Source organism: Carya illinoinensis, chromosome 10 (genome assembly GCF_018687715.1).
Source record: "Carya illinoinensis cultivar Pawnee chromosome 10, C.illinoinensisPawnee_v1, whole genome shotgun sequence".
NCBI classification, from domain to species: Eukaryota; Viridiplantae; Streptophyta; class Magnoliopsida; order Fagales; family Juglandaceae; genus Carya; species Carya illinoinensis.
Genome location: NC_056761.1, coordinates 3,009,373 through 3,035,663, shown reverse-complemented (window position 1 = coordinate 3,035,663; position 26,291 = coordinate 3,009,373). Strand labels below are relative to the sequence as shown.

The 26,291-nt window shown below is 37.6% G+C and overlaps 1 protein-coding gene and 1 pseudogene across 1 annotated transcript; both read left to right on the top strand.

Annotated features, from left to right (window-relative positions):
* Nucleotides 1–2,600: 2,600 nt before the first annotated feature.
* Nucleotides 2,601–5,189, top strand: LOC122279555 (zinc finger protein WIP2-like). Its single transcript, XM_043090252.1, has 2 exons — nucleotides 2,601–3,297; nucleotides 4,595–5,189. Exons 1-2 carry the CDS (start codon nucleotides 2,728–2,730, stop codon nucleotides 5,030–5,032), a joined length of 1,008 nt encoding a protein of 335 aa, XP_042946186.1. The 5' UTR covers nucleotides 2,601–2,727; the 3' UTR covers nucleotides 5,033–5,189.
* A 9,213-nt stretch (nucleotides 5,190–14,402) lies between these two features.
* Nucleotides 14,403–25,309, top strand: LOC122279552 (annotated as a pseudogene).
* Nucleotides 25,310–26,291: the final 982 nt, after the last annotated feature.

The window sequence follows — 26,291 nt, the reverse complement described above, 5'->3', positions numbered from 1 at the left end:
TCAATTATCATTAGATAACTTTGGAGTTCCTTTTGAATCATGTCCGAAGTAATTGCTATATGGATCAACAACTGAAACTTCTAAATATGCTTTTGATTTATCAGATTCATCAGAATTATTTTCCTTTACAGATTGTTAAAGTAAGTAAATTAAATATTTTTTCATGAGTTTTTTAAGAACATTTTTCTTTTTAGGCTTAGATGATTTATTAGATTTATTAGAAGATGAAGTAGGTGCTTTCTCTTTTGTTGAAGAAGCAGAGGTTTGGATCAATGGATATCCAGGTGTTGATTGTTATATATATATATATATATAAAAGATTTAATGCATACCTTAAATTTGTACACATCCCTAAGAATGTGTTTTTGGAAAAAGAAAAAAAAGGCAATACCATTTAAGTATTTGATGAGAAGAATGGCCGTAGAGCTAGCTTTTATATAAATATAATTTTATATATATATATATATATATATATATGTTCATTTTGGCGACACTAGCTAGAGACAGAACCCAACTGGGACATTTGGACGCTTTTACCATATATAGTGCGCGCTGTTACTAATGATCTTTGTCTACTTCACTTTGCTTTGTTGTTCCTGATTAAACACACTTGGGGTGGACAAGGTGCATGCGTTGCACGTGTATGCCATACGGTGCTGTTACTGCATGCTTTACCTGCCGCGCGCGCTTTGAGCTCTAGGGTAAAGTAATGGCCGTGAATCGATCGCGGCAACTGAGGCATTAACAGAAGTACGACTGTATATAGACCCAGATCATCCATATCAAGGAAGCATGGCATGGTTTGTCATTTCCATACTCGACCTTTATCATCATGAAGTAGTGTTTTTTGCTAACAAGTCAATAACGTGTCAAGCTATTATATATATCGTGTACATGAGCATTGCTGGTGAAAACAAACATGAAACGTCGTACAAAACAAATAGAGAACCTATATATATATATATATTGTACACATTGAAATAAAGTAGGTATGGAACTGTTCAGAAATACTATAGAATTGGACCATCTCATGTAAATTATGAATCATGTTATATATATTAGAGCGCGGCCGCCTAGCTCATGATCAATTTAAACTAGTACATTTATTCTCTGGTAAATTAATTACTTTGTTCCTCCTTTAATATTTTATTTGCATCGCCTCGTTGATTTCTTTAATTTTTCTGGGGATACAATATATTTTATTTTTCTCCTTTAATTATCATGTGTCTTTTTTTAATTATTGTAATCAAAATTTTCAGTCTTTTCTCAGCTTACTGTTATAGTTCCTGCAATCTTTTAGATTTTAATCGGGACTATATATCGTTTTGTATTAACCAAAATAAATTCATGTAGTTAATTAATTCTCGATCTCTGTTTTGTATTATATACGTACATATATACATGATATATATATATATATATGTATCCCCTCTTTTAAAATATGTATAGGAAGATCAATTTAAGTTCTTTGCACACGAACAAAAAATCTACCAACTAATATAAATTACTCTCAAATACATGATATATAAACGTACCGTACGTGGAGTTTGGTTGAAATTACCTCGTTTGGTTTCACACTTTAGATAAAATGAGAATAGATGTTTTGTAAAGAATTGAATAAAAATTATTATAATATTATAACTTTTAATATTAGTTTTGTTTTAAAATTTGAAAACATTGAATTGTTTATTATATATTATGTGTGAATTTGAAAAACCTATAATGATTATATGAAATGAGATAATTTGATTTTTTATAACCAAACCAGCCCGATTTGGAAACCAACAAATAATGACAGTACTATATATATATTATGATCAAGACAGCTAATTAGAAACTAACTAGATTACGGCTGTGTTTGGTTAGCTAACCCAACTCAACTCAATTAATCTCATCTAATCATTATAATTTTTCCAACTTTCAACACAAAATATAATAAATAATACAATTTTTTCAAATCTCAATTCAACATTTTCAAAATTTAAAATAATAATAATATTAAAAAATAATATTTTAAACTTTCATCTCAACTCAACCCACTATCCAAACCGGCACGTCCTTTATTATTCCATCTGCTGATTTTGTATTATTTATAAATAACTATTAAAGTTTTATTTTTTAATAATTGTACTTATTCCAATTATTTTTATACAATATTCCACATTGGTGTATATATATAGTGTGTATCCTAATTTCCTATGAAATTATATGATTATTTATCTGATCAAGTGATCTGACACGTACGGACGAATACTGAAGAGCCGAATTAATAATTAATGTTATACATATATATATAGTTTTCAATTGAAAAAAGAAAAGAAATTAAAGAAATTAAGGAAGATCGAAATCATGATGAGTTGATTTACGTGTTAACTAGCGACCAAATAAACCACAAAACGGCCGGTAACGGTATTTTCCTAGATTCTACTCATATATGGCATTAAAAATAAATAAATTTAATAGATTCTCTTCTAACCCTAAGGGTCTAATGATCATAATTTTATTTATTTGTTTTTATTATACTCTGCTCGATCGGGTGATTCTAAATTGTCTTCCACTCGCCTTTACTTTAATTATTTATTTAATTCTCTGTTGAGTACTGTATATCACTTCCCCACCCTCCATCGTCCACTCCCTAGTTCGGTCATCTCGTACTTCTCTCTCTCTCTCTCTAAAAGAAAGGTAGCACAGTGACACTATTCCCGATCCCCTTACAGCCTTTCCACCATGGCTGACCCCTACTCAAATTTCTTCACAGGTCTGTTCAAATTCAACCCTCTCCACCATTACCCACCTTCAAACCCTCCTCTACATGACCCTCCCTACGCTCACAACTTCTTCATCAACCAAAACGGCAACTTTTTCCACTACCAAAACCCACCCACTTCCCCTCCTCTTAAAGAAGCTCTCCCTCTTTTGAGCTTAAGCCCTTCAAAACAAGAACAAGAACAGGAACAGGAACGATCATTAGATAGATACTATTGCACTGCCATGGATGTGGATAAGATCAGCAAAAATAAAGAAGAAGAAGATGACGACGACGATGAGACTGTGACTGTTGCACTGCACATAGGGTTGCCAAGCCCTAGTGCTGCTGAGATGGCATCTATGCTCTCTGCTTCTTCCTCGGATATCACCGATAAAGATCAGGGAGATGGTGATGATTCTGGGCACCATATGAACAGGCTCAACAAGGGGCAGTATTGGATCCCCACCCCTTCTCAGATTCTCATTGGTCCAACACAGTTCTCATGTCCTGTTTGCTGCAAGACCTTCAACAGATACAACAACATGCAGGTTTGTTTCTTGACATGATATCATGCCCCCCCCCCCCCCCAAAAAAAAAAAAACAAAAGCAAAAAGGTCTCCTTTTTAATTTCTTCCTCCCTCTGCTCCCTCTTCTGGACTTCTTCCTTCGCTTCATTTTCAAAACATTTTGAGGAAAAGAAATAGAAAATTGAATAGACATTCCTTTTCTGATTCTATGACTTTCAATAGAAAATTGAATAGACATTCCTTTCTGTATAAATGACTTTCTTACCTGATCTGAATCTTCAACTGTTATCGTGTGCTTGGATTAAAAGAGGCAAAGGGAGTTTGATTCCATGGGTATTTTTCAAATATTTCTCTTGGATTTACCATCTTCCAGTTATTTTTATTTTAATTTAGGTTTTTGCATGGGTTTGGGCTTTGGGGTTTGAACAAATCTTTTCTGATCTAAACTGAGACTGGGATCAGTATTGATGATCAGTTCCTTCCCTTTATGTGATTGAACAATACATGATGTTCCTCAAGCTTTTAGTACTACTTTCAAGTCAGCGTTACACACTGCGCCTGCAGGTCTGTAGAACTGAAATCTTGCAGTTCTTTAACCAGAGGCCCAGATGATGATCTTATTCCATGAACAAATTAAGGTCTCTCTCTCTCTTCTCTCTCTTTGTGAACCTTCGCTCCGCAACAAACGGTTCATGGACTGTTGGACATGACAACCTCATTCATCGGACATTGCTTCTCTATATATCTCCTAAATCCCATGAACCAGTCTTAAGTCTTTCTAAATGCTTGTTTCACCTGTTTTGTTTTTAATTGGAGATGTTGTAAAGAGAAAGAAATTACTAGCAACCCGCACAATTCGGATACAACGTACAGCTAAGAGAATCTTTTGTTCCATACTTCAGTCTGGCCTGAAGCAAATCCATTTTCCTTAATTTAGGGTTGCATAAGCTAGAAATTTTAAATTAAGGTTTATTATGAAGAAGTAAGAAGCTTCTTTCAAATGCCTATTTCACAATCGCAGTACCGAATGATCTGCAAGTTTCAGCGAGACCCCCAAATTTAAAGCAGAAAAGGCAAATTTCACCCTTCATAATCCTTAACTAACTACGTACATGACTCTCAAGACGCACCTATTTCACAAGAATGCAAATGTGTAAATTGAATATTATATATTTAAGAAGTTTTGCTCTCATGATTAGGTCATTTTGCATAGCATTTTCTTGATTGTTTGGAGATGCGGTAGCATGTACATTGGCTATTTGTATTTAGTATTAAACTTAATTGATTGTTTATTTCTTGGTGTGACTAAATTTTTCAGATGCATATGTGGGGGCATGGTTCTCAGTATAGAAAAGGGCCCGAATCTCTGAGGGGAACCCAACCAACGGGGATGCTTAGGCTTCCTTGTTATTGTTGTGCACCAGGTTGCAGGAACAACATTGATCACCCGAGAGCAAAGCCTCTTAAGGATTTCAGAACTCTCCAGACGCATTATAAGAGGAAGCATGGAAACAAGCCTTTCATGTGCAGAAAATGTGGCAAGGCTTTCGCCGTGAGGGGGGATTGGAGAACCCATGAAAAGAACTGTGGAAAGCTTTGGTATTGCATCTGTGGATCCGATTTCAAGCACAAAAGATCTCTTAAAGACCATATAAAGGCTTTTGGAAGCGGCCATGCGGCATATGGCATGGATGGCTTCGAAGAGGAAGATGAACCTGCATCCGAAGTAGAGCAAGATAACGAGTCAATGCAGTGATATTATATAAATGAGCATCAATACTAGCTAATGATCTAAAGCCTTTGAGGTCATTTGCATTAGTACTATATATATAGCCATGGCTTTCTACTGAGAACTATAGTGTAAGCTTCAGTCTACTTGGAGAGCCAAATTTAGATTATTTTTTTCCTGTTTCTTTTCTGTTCGTTCCTAATATTTCCTACTGCAATGTAGGATCCAAAGCAAATCCTAGACCAAGCCTTGCAATGCCATTTTCCTTTCAACTCTTGTTAATTGATGACTACATGCATCTCTTTCTGAGCTAACTCCTGTCATAGACCCTGCTGAAAAAGATTAAAACTTTACTTATAAATTAAAGTCGTTTTGGATAAGTTAGGATCAAAACCAAAAGAGTTCCCATGGGAAAGCATATTGCTCTTTGTCCCTTCTTTCCATTCCCTGAGAGAGGCATCAGTGTTCTTGAGCATTCCCTCTCGTAATTGAGATTAGGCCTTTTTTCCCCTCAAAACTAGCGACCGGGATGTATAGGGATTCGTTGACAACATTATTCAGATATATAAAATGACAATTAAAATATCTTTGTATTATTCTATTCAGCAGCTAGCCTTGATCACTTTGGATCGAGCTCATGATATTCTCACACACATACCAATTACGCATTTACGTGCGCGCGCGTGAATATATAAACATATAAAGTTCCTATGACATACACGTGACGTAATAAGTAGATCGATGCATGTCGGTCTGTATGAATGAATTAGTAATGATTCATCCTGTTTGCCGACAAAAATTAAAGAGTTTGCATATGGGTTTTCAACGAAAAGGTAACAGGAAGGATACCTTATTTGAAATAGTAAGACTACCTCTTCTAACTTTTAGCGATGATGATACATCCGAGAATAATGTTTGTGGCGGCATAATTTCAGGATTTCTTTGGCCTCAATAATTCATTTTCTTTTTAGGATTCTCGTGTGTGTCTTCTTCATATATCAATTCACAGATCTGACAAACGGTAGTGAAGGTTGTAAATGAAGCAAACTTCTCAATAGACAGACACTTGACCTGCAGCTTGGAAAAGGTGATAACAAGGCTGAGGTGTGAATGCAAGTACTATAGTTGAGGTAGTGATGTTTTCATCCTGATCAACGTAAATGAACAGCTTTGTATCGATTGCAGAATGCCAGAAAGCCTGGCTGCGGCTTGTAACCGTAACTATTCAGGATTTATGATCATTAATTTCGATCGCTGAAGTACGTATTTGGATCCGGATTCTGGAGTTAAGATCAACTACCAATATCCGGGGTTTTTTTTTTTCCTTTTAAAAAAAAAAAAAATTCTTTTCATGTTCTGAATGGATTGGACTAGAGTTTTTATTGAAGACTCGATCCTAAGATTCCTAACCCTATTTACTCTTAATCTTCCATTTTGATTTCGACGCATAGGCTTAACATTAAAAATAAATAAATAAACAAGGATCAGCTTTTTACTGGGAGTGGATACGATACCGCCTTTTAGTGCTTTGTTCAGTGGAGGTCTCTGTGTTCGTCGATGGATGGAACATATACCATTTGGCATTTACTATTGTAGCTAGCTAGGGAAAATTCTAAGCAAATGATTAATTGGAAACGGGATAATTTTGAAGATCTAGTGAGAGAGAGAGAGAAGGGTACTTCATATCATTTAACAGACAGTATAAGAAGAACAATAGGAGCAAAAACAAAAATAAATACAGTAGTTTTGGGTACGCAAAACGTTTGTCAGGTTTGGAGGATTGAAAATGGATCCCTTTGGCAGCATTCTTTTGAGGGAATAGAGAGAGGTAGAGGGAGTGTGGAAAAATGGTCAGCGAGATCGAAGGCTGAAAACTGCAACAGTGCTTGCTGAGAAGACAAGTTGCCTTGGTTGGGCTAATTCGAAACAATTACTGGTGTCTGGCCAACAGTACCATACATGACATCCTCTGATGTATATACTGTAGACTGACATGACTTCTCAATAATATTTTGACCCTTCTTTCGAACAGTTTTGGAATACAGCGTGCAATCTTTGTTAATAAACATATGCGGCATGTTTTCAATTAAGAATAAGAACAATATATAGTGAACAATATATTACTTCAGCAATTCAGCTTCTGATCTTTAACATTGACAACAAGTACGGTTTTTTCTTTGTTTAAATCCAAGACCAATAACCTTATGTTAATATACTGACCAGTACTGACCACACCGTCAAGTTCCATTATATAATAAAAAATAAAAATACAACGTTGTGGCTAGGGAACTGAAAGCTGCCTCAACAAACGTAGTATTGCAACAAATTACGATATTTCATTTGTCATATAATAAATTGCTTTCCTTAGCCTAATAAAGGAGGAGCCCACAAAAAGATGCGATTTTCGATGCAGTTCAACTGAGGGAATGAAATGATGTCATGGCTGTCGAGCACAGGTACTGCACTAACCTCTCTTTAATTTACAGCATTCGATAGCTCAACTCAATTTCCATTCTTCCATTTCAGATCCTCAAATCATTTAAAAAAATTAAAAAAAAAAAAAAAAAAAAACTGTAGCGAGAGTGTTCGATGGATTAATAGACAAGAAATTCAACTCGGTGGTGGCACATGATGATCGACTGATCATGATGATTGAATTTCCATTTTCCATAAAAAATGAGGAAAAATGGCCACCTCGTGGCAATAGAAAAGATGAGTTTTTTTTTTCTTTTTTTTTTTTCAGTGGGTATCTTAAAAAAATAAATAAATAACAAAGCTAGTTGAATTTGTCTTACATATATATAAATTTATAATATATAGTGACTACCACGTGGGCTTTGCACTTACAATAATTACTTCGTTCACTGCTATGAAACATTGCCAAATGGTACAAAATAAGCTGCTAGAACTGAAGAATTTAATGTATTGACTATTGACCATTAATATCTCAACTCTTTGGTGGGAAAACCGTACCCAACAATCTTCAGTACATCCCATTTGAAAAAAAAAAAAAAAAACAATCTCGAGTACATCCATGACCCTCTCCATCCATTATACATCCATCTCCATCTACATCACTAGATCTCTTCGATCCCATGCGTGCATGCCCATATATATCATGCATATGATCTTAGTTTTTGTCACGCAACAGTGTTACTGTACATTACTTGCTAGCTCGCTAGTCTGTCCGAAAGGCCGAGTAATGAAACCAACGTTAAAACCTCAAAAATGGCCATACAGTGTAATTGACAATGGTGGGAAAAAATATACAGGCATATATACATACACATATTTATCTATATACGGGCATCTATGTGTACGTGTACACTGTGCATGAACAGAACATTTTCGAATTAAAAAAAAAAAAAGTGCAAAAGCGGATCTTGGGCGATTTCTTGGATGAAATGAAAAGAGAGGAGATGTAGTAGTAGTAGTAGTACTGATCTTATTTTGCGGATAAAATGGTGCTTGACTACTGAATCTTTGTTTGCACCATTGCGATCGAAGTTTTCTTGAAGTTAGCGATTCGATCGATTGCTGATCATGAAGTCTTTCGATCCTCATGAAATATATATATATATATCTTAACAGTAGTAATGTGATATATCAGTGGCATAGGATATAAAAAATGCATGGTAGGATGGTACATGATCTCTTCTAAAAGAACAGTACTGGCCGGCTTTGTAATTTCAAGGAAATTTTTGTCATGCATGCATGGCCGTTTACATCATATAATTAATATATGAACTATGCAGCTGTAAGAGGGTTAATTTTAGGAACTTTTGATTCTCAAAGTATATGAGACAACTTGCTCCGAGGAGGCCCCAATCAGCAAAAGAAAAAGGCAAAAAGGAAAAAAAAATAATCTTGAGTACCCCATATTGCATGATCATGATTATATATATGTGACGTAGATCGAGCTCCTTTCATCCATTTTCTAGATCGGTTAAAAATGATGATCTGTTGCTTTGATTTTGCTCGCTGGAGGGGTACCAGCTTCTTTGTTTGGGGAATACAGAGATAAAAAACGTCGGCGTCGTAGATCATCAGAAGCAAACAAGAATATAGAATTTATCGAAAAGTACTAAAGATATGTTACACCTATAATTCTAATATTTTTACCAGCTCGTAAAATATATATCCTATATTTTAATTAAAGATCATAAAGATTAACCCTAAAGCCAAAAGGAAATTAAAGTCGCGGACATGAAGGCCGGCACTCATTAGAAGCTAACCCACACGAACAACGACCTTTAAAAGTACTTTGAAGCTGGTATATATTATGATGAGGATCCCATGCATGCAATTTTCAACTTGGTCATGTACAAAATATGTACATGGGTATATATCATTATCACTGGATCATACATAATATTCTAGTTAGCATATATATATATATATATATTTCCCTGTGACGTCGGCGAATTTTGTCTGATGATCGATCTAGTTTTAACTGAATATATATATATATATAGCTCGATCGGAGCAATGCTTGGGTGGGTCAAGGTCATGATCATGTCAAATATGGCTTGTAGGACTCAGTCTCGATAATAATTCCCATGGTCATCATATCTTTTCCAAAAATCAGATCAAGGTGGGTTAAAGACGAAACTTTTTTCGTTTTAAGAGACCACTTTCATCGGCTAGCTTCCTCGAAGAATCCTAGCTATCAGTGGAATTAATTGTACTGTAATAAAAAAGCAGAAAAGGAAAGGTGAAAAAACAAAAACTTAGGGGTTAACTTATTGCTATATATAGCTGATCGATCTTAAATGCACTACGTAAGTATATATATATATGCATCATATTATATATAAATCCAAACACAAATACGTCATTTTTCAGTAAATGGATGAGAAGAAATTAAAGAATATTGTCCAAGTTAAATATAAAATCCCAGAGTTCTAAAATTACGCATATTATATAAAGCATCACATTAATTTCCTATCTAGCTCTTTCACACATTATATAGCATGTATAGGTACAGATCCCGACCACCACTTTTATTCCTAGAGTAGCGAGTGATTCACACACGCCACTATATACAGTGACATTCCTAAGCCGGTGTATCAACGCGCGGCGCTTTTTGATTGCTACGTTCCTATATTCTTATTTTTTCTAACTAATTATCAAGATAAAGTGATTGTAGAAGACTCTTATAGCCAGTCCAAACAAATAAACTGCAGTACGCACCGTCTCATTGTTACTTTTAGTTGTAGTTTAATAGTCTGTTTACCAAACTATTCTAAAACCACTTCAAATAACTTTCTCTTATAGAAAATGGGCGGAAGCCATTGTTTGGCTCTAGGTCTCTTTTTTTTTTTTTTTCACTAGTGTTACATTTGTTTGTTTTTGGATAATTATTGAGAACTTCCACTTCATTGAATCTTGTACGATGTATCATGAAACCTTTAGTTCATCCATGAAACTGCTTGCTTAGGAGGGAAAAAAAATAGCATGTAAGTACAGTACAATGAATGCAACACATTCTCATATATAATACAGAGAGCCCTAGCTCTAAAGTACGTTTGTTTAACACAGAATTTCTTACCAAAGCAAGAAGCTTATAAATTAATTTATTTGAAGGTCATGAATGGAGTAGCTATTACAAATGAATGCATGCATTAACTTCTTGCTTGCTCTGATCTCATGAACTCCTTAAATTCTGGGACGACTAGATCAAAATTAGTAAGCGCACCGATTGGAGTGGTCGATCCAGACAATTGGAATATAGAGTCAAAGATCACCAAGGGCTAGCAGCCTTTGCTCAAATCGTGCTGACAATTGAAGACCCTACAACCACTAGATTCCATACGTGGAAAGGGCACACACACGTACGTACGTGCCTAGCTAGCTATAGATATGCATCGTTATAGAAGTACTGGAACGTGTAGGGTAGACGATAAGAAGAACGCCAGGGGCTTGACTATCTGTCCTCTTTTGCCAGATGGTGCTGCGGTCTATAGAGTCAGTTTGTCTTTTTAAGCTTATCCATAGTGTAATTTTATATATATTTTTAAATATTTTTTAAAGACAAAAAAAAAACACACACACCACTTTATTATCAAACACTTCTGTAACTATTAAAAAAATACAAAAATAAAATAAAATATCGAAATGGTACTAACTTTAACGAGTAAATTCAGCCTCGTCAGATGATCTAAATAATTGATCTGATCACTCATTTTTATTGACTTAATTAATATTACTCATAAATATGTATAAATTTTTTATATCTGCAAATAGAAATGGAAATTGAAGGTTAATGTCCGTTTTATATCTTAAATCCTAATTTCCATATCAATAGAAAAATTGAATCTTTAGAGCATAAAATGCTTATTAATTATATATATGACTCTTGAATTTTTCAGACGGCATGGCATTATTCTTCTCGTGTTGATCAAATCCTACAATTATGCTTAATTAATGTTGCATGCATGACATGACTTTGCGCATAGATCGAGCAACATCACCATCCTCGATCCATGTTTCCGAATCTGATAGTTGCCAATATTGTTCTGATCATGCAACCCTTTATTAATTGTTCCTATCGCAACTCGATCGATCGATCCCATAATTGCCTGTTTTGTGACCACCACGTACGTACTTAAACAATTCACTAAATCATGTCATTATTAAGCAAGAGACGCGTTATAAGAAAAACAAATATTTATGATCAATTTTTTATAATAATATTAATTATTTGTGATGAAAATAGACTCATTTTAATTGAAAATAACTAGTCACCAATAAGCAATTTTTATTGCAGGCCTTAATTAACATTTAAAAAATACTCGGCTCTTGTAATCAATATTCTTACTTTCATCATGTTAAGATCATAATGAGGAGTGGCCGATGCTACGTACGTACGTATGTACCCACCTTCTACAGATATAACATGGACTTCCAGCTTGCAAAAGTTGTCTTGATCTCTGCTGATTGATCTCTGCTGATTAGGTCAATCAAGGATAGTCGTGTTCAATTTTCTCGTGATATCCCCTTCAATTGACAGCCAATACTGTTCCGTTGATCTTTTAGGGTGATTTTTTTTCCCTGACTCGGTACGATTATTAATGTGAATTTAAAGGTTCAACTAATTTCTGATCAAGTTGGGTGTATCTAATTAACGAGCAGTACTTCCAGCTCGTTGATCCCAATAAATTAAAGCATAGCCCCATTAATTGGATCATTACCCTAGCTTTCTGCCTTTCTGAGTCAATGTTTAATCAGAGCTAGCTGCATATATGCATGCATCACCTTTTCATGGGAGGAAATCTAAATTCTTCATGACACTAAAAGACTTACATGTTAGTCCTACACAAAACCATTAACATTCATGCCAAGAACTTGGGGCCAAACACTCATTTTTGTTCCCCCTTAATGTTTTTTCGATTCTAGCCAGTGAATGGAACGTACGTACACTTTTTTCGTTTTGTTTTGTTTTTGTCTGTCTTAATCGTTTTTCTTTTATTTTTCTTCATATATATTCATAGAAAGGCTTCGATCTATCAATGTCTTTGAGGAATCCAATCAAAACGTATGGAGAAAAGATGGTTAAACATGAGACAGCTTTTCTCCAACAAACGTCTTCCACAAAATTTGTGCTTCTTGCATGATGACATGTTTGGATTTGTAATATCAAACCCATTTTGTTGGCTGACATTCTCAATGCGAAATCATGTGCAGTAAATAGTGGTCACTCAGACATGGACCCTTCTTTCAATGAACCCAACACACAAAAAAAAGCCTCACTTTGATCTGTTTTGTAGAGATTTTCACCTACTTTTTATTACTATAAGGCAGGTGATTGACAGCCTCTGTCCCCACTACTGTCCAACTCTCATCCCTATATATTCAACTTTTATTTTATTTTATTCTTATATTTTTGGTAGGGGGTGGGGTGGGATAGATTCTTCATTTTTAAAGTACTGAAAACCTAATTTATTTTCGTGGATGCTAATACAATGTGATCAAGTTTAGTTCTTCATTTACAATACTCGAATAATGTTATTCATAGTTTATTTTCTCATTATTTTCTCATCATCTCATGATGTGATATTAAATAATTAGAAATTATTTATTATGTTTTACTTGTAAACTTATCACTTAATACCATATCATAAGATGGTGAGAGCATGATAAAAAAAGAGATAATAAATAAATTTTTTATTTTCATTCTTTTCTGTTTCTTTCGACTCCAAACAATTTTTAGAATTAAAATAAGAGTTTTGCTACATACAAGTACAGTCGCGCACTAATCTGTGTACCAACACTGATTTATTCATACTTAAAATTTAAATTAATACTATTTTTAATAAAATCTACTTTTTGATTAATCACATCATATTGGTACACAGATTAGTGTATAATTGTGCTTGTAACTACATTTTTCCTTAAAATAATAATAATTGAGTTTTTGGACGGTTCTATATATACTTGATTGGCCCAGATCACGTCTAGATGGGATGGGCTGAACCCCGAATGTACAAGCGATATCTGCTAATTTTAGTTGGGTCAGCCCACTTTTATTGGAAGTCAGAATTCCCTAAAATTTTGTTCTTTTTTTTTAGAAAATCTAGCACTTTTTTTTTGCCTTAAAAGTGATTTTTTTTATAACCCTTAAAAGTGAAATTTTAAAACTCCCAAAGGCAGAAATGATATTTTATAAGCATATTTTTCTTTAATTATGTAAGATAAATATGTCAGTAAAGGTATTAGTCGATCGTTAATTCTTTTTCTTTCAACATTTCAAAAGCATTTTTCTCAATTAAAAAACAAGGTTTGTTATTTTTTTTTTAAATTACAAATTTAATAAATTATCGAAAAAAAAGATACAGGCAGTAGGAGGAGTAATGATACCAGCAAAATAGATTTTTATAACATATTTTACAATAATATTGTAAGATAAAAATATTTTTATAAAAAGTTTTGCTATATACAATTAAAGTCGCGTACTAATCTATTCAACAATTCTGATTCATTTATATTCAAAATTTAAATTATTACTGTTTTTAATAAAATCTACTTTTTAACAAATCACATGAGATTAGTGTACATATTAATATGCAATTATGCTTACAATTAGATTTTTTTCTTTTTGAAAAAGAGTAAATTTATTATTTAAAAATTAATTTTTTATATAAATTTCGTATTTATTTATTTATTTTCAAAGTGATTTTATAATTTTTGTATACTTACTATTGTAATTATTATTTTTTTATTTTTATAAAATATTTTTTATTTAAAATATAATTATATGAAATATTGTAAAAAATATTATGTATAAATCATTTTTCCTTTTGATATTGCCCTCTCAATGGATCATAGAACCACAATTTTATTTTTTATTTTTTGTTTTTATTTTTGGGCGTTGAGACGTGAGGAAGATTCATGTGGACCCACCAGAATCCAAAAAAAAAATAAAATGGCCGCCATTCTCGGTTTCTTACTTTTCTCGAAGCGAAGAACTAAAACCGAAAAATGGAGCCGGCTCTGTGCCGCAGCTTGAATCTCAAACCAACCCACTGCTCACCAATCTCAACCGAACTGCCGAAACCCATGTCACGATCATCCCATTCTCATAGGCTTTCGTGCTTAAACCGCCTTAGAAGCGAGAACTGGAGCGCGTTGATAATGCCCTGTGCTTCGTACAAACCAAAGTCTGAGGCACAACATCTTGGTACCCAACTTATCGGACCGCTCGTAAAAGGATTTTTCGGGTTTGCCGCCGCAGCCACTACTTTAGTCTCGGTCTGCTGCGACTCCCCGGCTCTTGCCCAGCCAATTACAGTTGCTTTTCCGGTCTCACGAGCTCGATAGGTGATTTTTATTTCCTTTTTTATTTGTTATTTTGGTTCTCCTAATCTATATTAGGATTTGAATCGTGGCGTGATTAGCGCAGTGTTGAGTAAATAAGGTTTATTTGTAGGTGAATACAGTTCAAAGAACACTTGTGGAGGCTTGGGGTTTGATTCGAGAAACATTTATAGACCCATCATTTAATCATCAAGGTAGCTGGGGTGTTTTATTCTCGATCAGTACAATGGATTTTCTTTTCTTGGTAATTGTGGTTCTTTTTGGTTGTGGTGTTGAGGCAAGTGAATGGACTAAGGAGCTAAAATCATGTAATAGAAATTATGATGTTTTGTAGATTGGGATTCAAAGTTACAAGAAACAATGGTGGAACTGTTTCCCCTGAGATCAGCCGATGCGGCGTATACGAAAATAAGTGGAATGCTTTCTACTCTTGGAGATCCATTTACTCGGATTATCAGTCCAGAGGTCCTTTTGATATATTGTAATTCAGATCTACCAGGATGTTTTAATCTGGAAGATACTATGTCAGATAACAATTATTTTGATCAATCCTAGAATGGCTTTTGCCGGCAGGAATATCAAAGTTTCAAAATTGGAAGTGATGGGAATTTGCAGGGAGTCGGCCTTCTCATAAATGCTGGGTCAAGGACGGGACATCTGGTTAGCGACAAACCAAAGCCTGTTCTTTTGTTTAATTAAAAAAAAACACACACACAAGTGACCTTTTTTTGGGAAAAAAGGATTGATTTACTGGCTGTTAGATATAGAGAAATTCCTGCTTTACAAATGACTTCTGCGTCCATTTTTTATCCATCCGTAAGTTAACCAATGAGAACAAAGGTGCTGCGTTAAGACTTCTCGTGAGACAAAAATCTATGTTACTTTCAGCGTGTATACTCAATAGTTGTTGTAATTTATTTCCATGTGTATGTATTCCTAGAGAAAAACATTTTTAATTGGATGGGTATGAGAGGGGCTTTGAAAATCATTGTGTTTTCAGATTATGAATTTATCCTTAAATTTGAATTAAGAGGGAAAAAAAAGGAAAAGAGGACTTTAGATGTTTTTCTGTTACCATTTAAATTTTACTCATCATATGTTTCTGCACCAATCCTGTTAGTGAGTTTGAGGAGAGAGGAAATTCTCTCCGTACATTTTTTTTTTTTTTTTTTTTTTTCAGTTTGTTTTTCCTTCTCTCTTTCGAGCTTAGTTGGTATCCATGTTAGGATGAACTTGAGTTTGTTTGGTGGGGAGGAGTAATGGCTTCTGCGAAAGTGGTTGTTGTGATTGAGCTTAAAACTTTTGAAGTTTCTAGGGAGGGAAGATGGATGATCATTACAGAAAGTGGGTGGAGGCTTGTGAGAAGCTTAAGAATGGGGTTAGCCACTGCAAGGTGGTTTAGCAAGGCTCTGGAGGATGGCATGAAGGGAAGAAGGAAGATTTTTTATGGTAGCCATCGGGAAGGTGACAGGGGATTTACTGTGCAGAAGTGTACAAATGTTCAGGGTGCTTTCATGGCGTTGGAAGAGCATCGAGGTGGTGGCCGTCGTAACAGCATTCTGGTTCCTGAGGATAGAGATGGAAGGGGATGGAGGAGCTAGCGGAGGTCATAAGGGAAGTGGCTCGGACTAGTGGCCAGGCATCATGGGAAGCTCGATCTGCTGGTCAGGAGCCATCGGCTCCTTAGACGTACAAGGAAGCCCTCCAACAACAGGGCTCCTTTGTCCCATCCCATCCCTGGGACAGAAGGCCTGTCAATGGCGCCGTTTCTGCAAAGAACCAGAGGCGTGAGGAGGATGACAGGAGGAGTGTTGGCCTACAAAAGAAAAAGAGCTCTTCGGTTATTAACTGATATGGAAAAACAAATGGGTGAATTGCACTTAAATCTGAATTGGATTAAATGGTGCGTTGAAGCTAATGGGTGGGGACTGGACCCAAGCAGGGGGGATGGGCCAGCGGGCCTTGGGCTAGTTGAGGGAGCTGGGCCCCAATTTCAATCCAAGGGCAAGGGCCCCAGTTTCAATCCAAGGGCAAGGGCCCTTTATGTGATCCAGGCCCTGGAGCCTCAAGTGGGCCACGGGAGGGAGCTGGGCCTTCCAAGGGGAAGGGCCCACCCATAGCCAAAAGCCTGACAGGCCTTTCAGGCCTTCTAACGGGTCAGTGTGGCGTCGAGGGGGGGTTTCCCTTCCCCCCGTAGCTGTGGGTCGCGGCGAGGGAGATGGGGGCGAACCTCAGACGCCGGCGATGGTGGGGGGGTTACCGACGAAGGGTGGGGTTCCCTCACCGAAGGATTTTTTGACTGATTTAGGTCCCTGTTGGAGCTCCCGTAGCCAGCCCGATACCTATCTCCAGCTGCGACGTGGTGGAATCGGCACAGAGTGGGTCGACCAAGGGTGCAGGGCCTTTGACCGCAGTCGTGGGTCCCATCTCAACGCTAATGAAGGGTGGGGCTTCCTTGTCGGAGGTTTTTTCGTCTGTTACAGGTCTTTTTGAAGCTCCCGTAGTCCCGATATCTGTCTCCAGCTGCGAGGTGGTGGAATCGGCACAGAGTGGGTAGTTCGAGGATGCAAGGTCTTCAACGGCAGTTGTGGATCCCATCCCAATGCCGTGCGCAGCAGTTTCCCAAGTTTTTCCTCAAAACGTGAGTGGGGAACACATACAGAACACGCCGGTGAAGCTAGGAGAGTCCATTGTTGCTCCATCTACTCTACAGGTGGCTGTCTTGCCTTCTGAGGGGGTTCCGATGGGCCTTAAAGAGTCTGGTCAAACTCAGCCGTGGGAGGTAATACACGGCTCTGCTTCGGTAGTATCCTTGGTAGACAACGGGCCTTCTGTGAAGGAACCAACTCCTCTTTGCACAATTTCCCCTGTCCTGGACTTGTCTACATCGGAGTGGGTATTTAAGAAGGTTGAGGAGATGTATTCCTCCCTTGGTATTTCTTGTGTGAGTTATGAGGATCAATTTAGAGCCCTTCTTATTGCTATTGAAAATAGTCGTTCGAAGTCAACCAAGAAGAAAGCAAGGGAACTCAAAAGGCTTTCTTGCTCAATCAACTATGAAACTAAAGAAGGGGGTGGTGGTAGAGATAGATTGAAAGGGAGGGGCACTATATGTAACTATGAAGCCTAAGATATTGTCGTGGAATGTGAGGGGGTTGAATGACTGCAATAAACAACTTCGTATAAGATCTTTATTGCGGTCATGGAAAGTGGATGTTGTGTGTTTTCAAGAAACTAAGTTGAGGGTCATGGATAGAAGAATAATTCGTAGCTTGTGGGGGTGTTCATACTTCGGGTGGTCCTACTTGGCATCACTGGGTGCTTCAGGGGGGGTTCTTTTAATGTGGGACAAAAGAATGGTGGAGACAGTTGAGGAATGTGTTGGGAATTTCTCTGTTGCCTGTCGTTTTAAAAATATGATTGATGAATGGGAATGGGCCTTTGCGGGTGCTTATGGCCCAAATTTGGATAATAAGAGGAGGCGACTATGGGAGGAGTTGGCAGGTCTTCTTTATTTATGGGAGGTGCCGTGGTGCATGGGGGGAGATTTTAATATTGTTCGCTTCCCCAGAGAGCGACTGGGGACTCATTGCCATTCGACAGCCATGGAGGAGTTCTCGGAATTTGTTTTTGATTTAGAGCTTATGGACCTCCCCCTTCTCGGGGGTGAGTTCACATGGTCTAATGGTCGGGGATGGTCAAGATTGGATCGGTTCCTTGTCTCTCCGTCATGGGAGGCGTATTTTCCTGAACTCCCTCAGAAAAGGCTGCCCCGGGTGTGTTCCGACCATTTCCCTATTGTGTTAGATTGTTGAGGTATTATTGGTAGACGCAGACCTTTCAAATTTGAAAATATGTGGTTAGGGGCGGAGGGTTGGTACACTCTTGGTGGTCCTCTTATATGTTTACAGGCAACCCCAATTTCATCCTAGCTTGCAAGCTCAAAGCTTTGAAGCAAGATCTTAAGAAGTGGAACTTGGAAGTGTTTGGTAGCATTGATAATCAAAAGAATACCCTTATGGAGGAACTACAAGATCTTGAGGCTAGGGAACTGACGAGAGACCTCTCGGAGGAGGCCCTTGCTAGGAAAAGGGAGGTTGTAATTGAGCTGGAGAAGGTGTTATTGATGGAAGAGATTTCGTGGTGACAAAAATCCAGGGCCCTTTGGCTAAAAGAGGGTGATAAATGTACAAAGTTCTTCCATAAAGTGGCGAATTCACATCGACGTAGTAACACTATTGAGACACTATACTCAGGTACTCAAGTGCTTTCATCCTCTGATGAGTTGAAAAATCACATTGTGCAGCATTTTAAAAATCTCCTTTCGGAACCGGTACGGTTGAGGCCTAAACTTGATGTCTTGTTTTTCGAGTCTATTGATTCACAAAGTGCAAATGGTTTGGAAAGGGAGTTTGAGGAGGATGAGGTGTTCAAGGTTATTTGTAGCATGGCAAAGGACAAGGCACCGGGCCCAGATGGATTCTCTATGGGATTCTTCCAGGTATGTTGGGATGTAGTGAAAGGTGATATCATGCAGGTTTTTGCAGAATTCCACTCTTTCGATAAATTTGAGAAAAGCCTCAATGCGACATTCATTGCTCTTATTCCAAAGCAACATTGGGCCAAGGTAATTGAAGATTTTCGCCCTATAAGCCTTGTGAGTGGAGTCTACAAAATAATCTCCAAGGTTTTGGCAAATAGGCTTAGCTCGTTGATGGAACATATTATTTCTAAGCCCCAAAATGCCTTCATTAGGGGGAGACAGATTCTGGATTCAATACTTATTGCTAATGAGTGCTTAGATCATAGGTTGAAGGAAGGCATTCCAGGTATTCTTTGCAAGCTTGATATGGAAAAGGCCTATGACCATGTAAATTGGGATTTCCTCCTTTACTTGCTTGGTAGGTGTGGTTTTGGTGATAGATGGATTTCATGGATCCGCTATTGTATTTCTACCGTCCGGTTTTTAGTGTTAGTTAATGGCACCCCGGCTGGTTTCTTTAATAGCACACGTGGTCTGAGGCAGGGGGGTTCCTTGTCACCTCTCCTGTTTGTCGTTGTTATGGAGGCACTTGGTCGGTTGGTGAAGGTTGCTGTTGGAGGAGGTTACTTATCTGGTTTCTCGGTCGGTAATGGCACAGATGGGCCTACTTCACTCTCTCATCTCTTATTTGCAGATGATACCCTATTATTTTGCGATGTGAATTCTGGCCAGATTCAATCTCTGCGAGCTCTCTTGTTATGCTTTGAAGCAGTGTCGGGGCTCAAAGTCAATCTTAGTAAATCGGAGATGGTTGCGGCGGGTGTGGTGCCTAATATTAATAGCTTGGCGCAGCTGTTGGATTGCAAGGTGTCTTCTTTACCTATGCAATATTTGGGTCTCCCGTTGGGGGCTAACTTTAAGGCTCAGGCCAGTTGGGATGGGGTGGTGGAGAAAGTTGAGAGGAAGCTTGATGGATGGAAACGCATGTATCTATCGAAAGGGGGACGGCTTACTTTAATTAAGAGTTCCTTAACTAATCTTCCCACTTACTTCCTCTCACTCTTTCCTTTGCCGGCAGGGGTGGCAACTAGAATTGAGAGACTATTCCGGGCTTTTTTGTGGGGGGGAATAGGGGAGGAAACAAAATTTCACCTAATTAATTGGAACAAGGTTTGTTCTCCTATTCCAAATGGAGGCTTGGGGATATGCAATTTGCGAACATTCAATAAAGCTCTTTTGGGTAAATGGTTATGGAGGTACCACCTAGAGGGGAACACACTATGGAAGGAGATTATTGATTCTAGACATGGGAGAGAGTGGGGAGGCTGGTGCTCCAGGGAAGTAAGGGGGAGACATGGTGTGGGCCTATGGAAATCTATTAGGAGGGGTTGGCAGGCGTTTCAAAGCCACTTACGATTCGTGGTAGGAGATGGTTCCAAAATCAAGTTCTAGCATGATGTTTGGTGTGGAGAGTGCGCGTTGTCCAAGGCATTTCCAGCACTCTATAGTATTGCAGCTAATAGAGATGCCTTTGTTGCAGATATGCGGGTACTCTCCCATGGATCTTATCAGTGGAACGTTCTCTTCAATAGAAATATCCATGATTGGGAACTACAGGCTATGTCTGACTTCCTTGGGTTGCTTTGTTCCATGAGAAATAATATGGCTCAAGAAGATAAGTTGCAGTGGAAGGCTAATGGTAGTAAAAAATGTTCAGTCAGGACCTATTACAAGATTTTGTCACTTCATGGCCATGTTTCATTTACATGGAAGAGGATTTGGAGATCACGGGTGCCTACTAAGGTTGCCTTTTTTGTATGGACTGCTGCTCTTGGAAAGATCTTGACTACGAACAATCTGAGGAAGAGGGGAATCATAGTGATGGATTGGTGTTACCTATGTAAAAAATAGGGAGAATCTGTAGATCACCTACTTTTACATTGTGAGATCACAAGGGGGCTATGGAACGAGATTTTTAGAAGATTGGATATTGCTTGGGTAATGCCTTCACGGGTGGTGGATTTATTGGCCTGTTGGAAGGAGCTTCAAGGCAGTCCTCAAGTGGCGGCAGTGTGGAAGATGATCCCGTTGTGGATCATGTGGTGTACATGGTCAGAGAGGAATGAGAGATACTTTGAAGATAGGGAATGCACACTGGAGGAACTTCAGAATTTTTTTATGCGCACTATAATGTTGTGGTTTTCAGCCATTATACTTGATGGAAACAATGTCCATGATTTTCTTTCCTTAGCTAGAATGTAATTAGGTGTCTTTTTTGTATACTTTCTATGTACACGGGTTATGCCTACTTCATTCGTATGAATAAAATTCTCTTATTACTTATCAAAAAAATATGTTCCCGCACCAAAATCATTTTCTTTGTGTTGCCATTGCAGGTTGTTTTGGCTTCAGTAGATGGTAGCCCAGCTGCTCGTGCTGGCATTCATGAAGGAGATGAGTTGATTGAGATTAATGGTACTGTCCCATCTGAGATTTGATTTCTTATTCTGAATATTGAGTCTTTAAATATTCATTATGCTATGCTATCACAGTTACTTCCAATTCCTACTCGAACCTTGCTCAAGGGAAAAAGCTTTTTCTAGGTTTATAAATTAGCATTCCATTATTCTTTACATGCCAAAATTTATTTTCTAATATCACTTCAAATTCTCTCTTATTTCGGAAAATAGAAGGGTCCTTGGCCCTTGTCCATGAGTTGTTTTTCAGATGACTTTTCTTCTGCATATTTGAATTTTTCTTAGCCTAATATCCGTTCAACTTATGTCATATTGGTTTTAAACTACCTTTATAACTTAATGAGAGAGGCTTGATAGCCTTGATATTGAAGCAGTAGCACAGAAGCTTAGAGGGCATGTTGGAACAGCTGTTGCAGTTAAAGTCCACAGTGTAATATAATCATCCTCTCCTTTTGTAAACGTTGTATGTTGAGTACGACCATTTCAAAGAAGTCTTGAGCCCTTATTTTTTCACCTTTACACAATACCATTTAAAAACAAAAAAAACAAAAAAAAACAAAAAAACAAAATTCAACTTGAAAGTTTTTTTCCACAATAACACAAGATCAGGCATTCTTATCATGTGGAGAACTAGTTGTTTTATTCTCAGTATGAACAGCATAACACTAGGCAGATTGTTTCAAAATTGTGGTTCATAGTGTCATAGTAGACAGATTTACAATTCCCCTACGAGGATATGGAGCATCCTCCAAGGGCTGAACAAAATTTTTCCATCTACCCTTCACTTCAACTTCATAGTTATATGTCTGTTACTGAGTGCGTTTCATATGAATATTTTGCAAGGGATGATTCACCTCGTGTTGAGAGAATGAAGACTGTTAAACTTCCTGAACCAATTCATTTTGGTAGTGCTTGCGGACAAGCTTTTAACACTAAAACCCCTGATGCTGAATATTTCCAACAATTGAATTCATATTTTATCGAAACAAGAAAAGGACGTCAACATTATTCATTTTGGTGGTGCTTGTGGACTGATATGAATACTTTCCAAATATAGAATGATTGTTCTTGTTCTGGGGTGTTTTGTGCTGTAATCTAATCTTCTTAACAACAGCAAATGTGTCAACAACTAATTTAGTGCTCTATTTTCCAGAGAAAAGATTTGGCGAGTGATTCTAGTGTCAAAGAGGTAATGAAGCATTTGTTATATGGCATTGTTGATGTGATATATTATGAAACACAATTGGTTTCTTTCTGACAGAATAGAATAAAGCCTGAACTTACAGTTTCATGCAAAAGCATTCATCTGCTCTGGCTTGCTACGTTCTAACAATAAACTGTGTTCTTTGATGAACTGATTGGGACACTTACCTCATCTGCTTGAAGGTCAAACTACCTAGGGAGTACATTAAGCTCTCTCCCAGATCAAGCACCATCATCCCTCACAGAACTGGAGATGGCCATCTGACAAAAATTGGTTATGTGAAGCTCTCAGCTTTCTCTCAGGTACTATCTCCAGATCCGACAAAGATGCTGCTTCTTTTCTATGATATGGCACATACCTTGAAAAATAATGATTAGTTGAGAAATCAGTATCTGTTTCATACAGACTGCTGCTGCTGATATGAAAAATGCACTTCATGAAATGGAAAGACTGAATGTACGGGCATATATACTTGATCTGCGGAACAATCCAGTAAATTTCGTTATCTTTTTAGATAGAAAATCTCAGAAACTTCATTTTCTTACCTCAATTTTCTTTCCATAACATTCTCCTCTTATTTTATTTCATATTACAGGGGGGCCTGTTAAAAGCAGGACTTGATATTGCCCAAATATGGCTTGATGGGGATGAGACTCTCGTGAACACAATTGTTCGGGATGGAAACACGTCACCCATCAACATGGTCAATGGGCATGCTATAACTCACGATCCACTTGTTGTGCTTGTGAGTATCTAACTTCATATGTGGAAGCTTCCTATCAGAAGGAAGTTATGTTAATCATTCTTAATTTCTTTACACTCTAGCTATTTGTGTGTAAGAAGTTGCAGTGTATAAAAATCAATTTCTTATTTTTGCAGTAGAATTGGTGCATCATATCAACAGATTATGTACAGATGAATTTCAGATTAACACATATCAACTGGTTTAATTAAGGGGGAAAAATAAAGAACGTGGAAGACTCCTAAATTTTGTGTTCGTCCAATTAATATTGCTAAATACAATTTCTTAACAACATTTTCTTTCATTTTGCCTAATAAAGATCAGAACTGGATTGAAGTTGGGTACTTTTCAACCCAATAAGTACTTGGCCAACTGACATGCTACATTAAACCCAATTGACTGCATGTTTTAGGTGTTATCTCTCTCTGCATTTTAACTATCTTTTTTGTATCTTTTGTTCCATTGTGTATCATATCATTTTGAGCTGATTTTTTTTCTTTTGTTATGAAAAATTTCCAGATGATTCTGATCGATCCTTAGTCATAGGATTTGAAAATGATACCTTTTGGCTCTGAATATTTAAAACACGAAGGTCTTAATGCATTTAATCAGTCTTTTATACCGCACCTAGTCCTCAGTTATTTTGGTTGCCAAATGTATCACTGCCTGAAACAGGTCAATGAGGGGAGTGCAAGTGCAAGTGAGATTTTGGCAGGAGCGCTACGCAACAATGGCAGGGCTATACTTGTAGGGCACAAAACCTTTGGGAAAGGTAAAATTCAGGTAATAACATTTCCCAAAGATTTAATACATTTCCCAAAGATTTCAAGATCATTACATTCCCAAAGATGTAATGATCTTGAAATGATAATGCTCAATTAAGAGTTGCTATGAGACACTCTTGTATTTGAATGAAGAACGGCACAGGTAGTTTCCCATTATATGACCACTGTGTACCGTGAATTCATTCAACTCTATGTGGTTCAAATCTGAAATCTTTGTTCTGGTTTATATCTCTGGCATTTTCCCAAGTCACTTCTGTTGTTTTCAGTTTCTATTTCCAACCTTGCAAACCACCTTTGTCAAAGCTTAAACCGTAGCCCCCCCCATAATTGTTTACTTGCATAGATTCTGACTCGGGCATCTACAGAGTGTCACAGAGCTCCATGACGGTTCAGCCCTCTTTGTAACAGTCACGAGGTACCTATCCCCCGCACTTCATGACATAGATCAGGTTGGCATAACACCCGATGTGCAGTGCACGACAGAGATGCTAAATTCTCCCAAGGATTCGTTTTTAAGGGATAAGAGCTCCGTTGTGACCCTGGAAGCGGATTCCTGTATCATGGTGGCAGAGCACGAACTGGACATTCAACAGTTCAAAGGGACTGCCTCTTGAAAGATGGCTTGCGCTGTCATATTGCTTTGAGGCTTAGAAATTTTCTGTACAGATGCCATGGAAGAATACACAAGGCACAATGTCTGTTGCGCATGTGCTTGTATGTTGTAATTTTGCGAGTTACGACTCAGTGGATACGTACAGGTATATCAAAATAAACAAAAAGAAGCTATTCTGCTGCTCGATGTTTAGTATTTTTTTTTTTTTCCTTGAAGTATACTTAGTAAATCTGTTATGGAATATACATATATGTAGTCACTCAAAGTTCCCAAAAACTAATAGTTGACACAACGTTACCATGCAAGTATATTGTTGGTTAAAAAGGGGTCATGCTTCATCAAAATCGACCTTAGTTTAGGTCATATTGATCTTTCCATGAAAGAAGAACGAACGATAAAACAAAGCATCCTCTTTTGTCTACAATATTTCTCACGCGAGAGAGAGAGAGAGAGAGAGAGAGAGAGAGAGAGAGAGAGAGTCCACAGTACGCATTAGATTCATAATTTACGCAAAAAGAATTTTATTATTTCATTTTTTCATGTCAATAAAGATACGAAAAAAATAACAATCCCTCGCAAAACCATGGAAATCAAACCGATCTCTCTAGCAGAATCATCTCGAGTATAATGTTCACTGCTTCAAAAGAGCGAGAAGAGAGAACACAATGGAGAATCCCATTACAACAACAGAAACCGATGCAGAACACCCGGCACCGGTGTCCATCGATGGCGTGGGCGACGGCGACGTATTGCTACCCTGCGCCGATGCCTTAGCAACAGCCATCGCGATGCGGCGCATGGGACCCAGGTTGTCGCCATGGTTAGCAGGACAGCTTAGAATTTTGGTAGGGGTGGCCATGGGAGCTGGTGAAAACTGTTCCGTGGCCATGTTCGGCGCGGAATATGAGACGGATACGTTGCATGATGTGGGTTGGCATTTGGGTGTAATGTCGGTTGGCACATATGCTGCCGTGCCAAGGTGTGGGTGGGAACAAATAGTCCATACTTACCGAATAGAGCTCCATGTGGGCCTGTGGCAGAGCACATCGTTTTGAGTTTAAGGAGACACATCGGAGATGGACGAGGTCGAGTTTGAGTTTTAACGACTTTTTTTTGCCCTTGTGTATATACGGCTTCAAGTGTATATACGGCTTGTTTGGGAAGTT

Excerpts from the sequence above, each read along its gene's own strand:
- LOC122279555 (XM_043090252.1), top strand. The coding sequence starts at position 2,728 with ATGGCTGACCCCTACTCAAATTTCTTCACAGGTCTGTTCAAATTCAAC. Across the intron at positions 3,298-4,594 it reads ACAGATACAACAACATGCAG|ATGCATATGTGGGGGCATGG; the intron begins GTTTGTTTCTTG and ends TAAATTTTTCAG.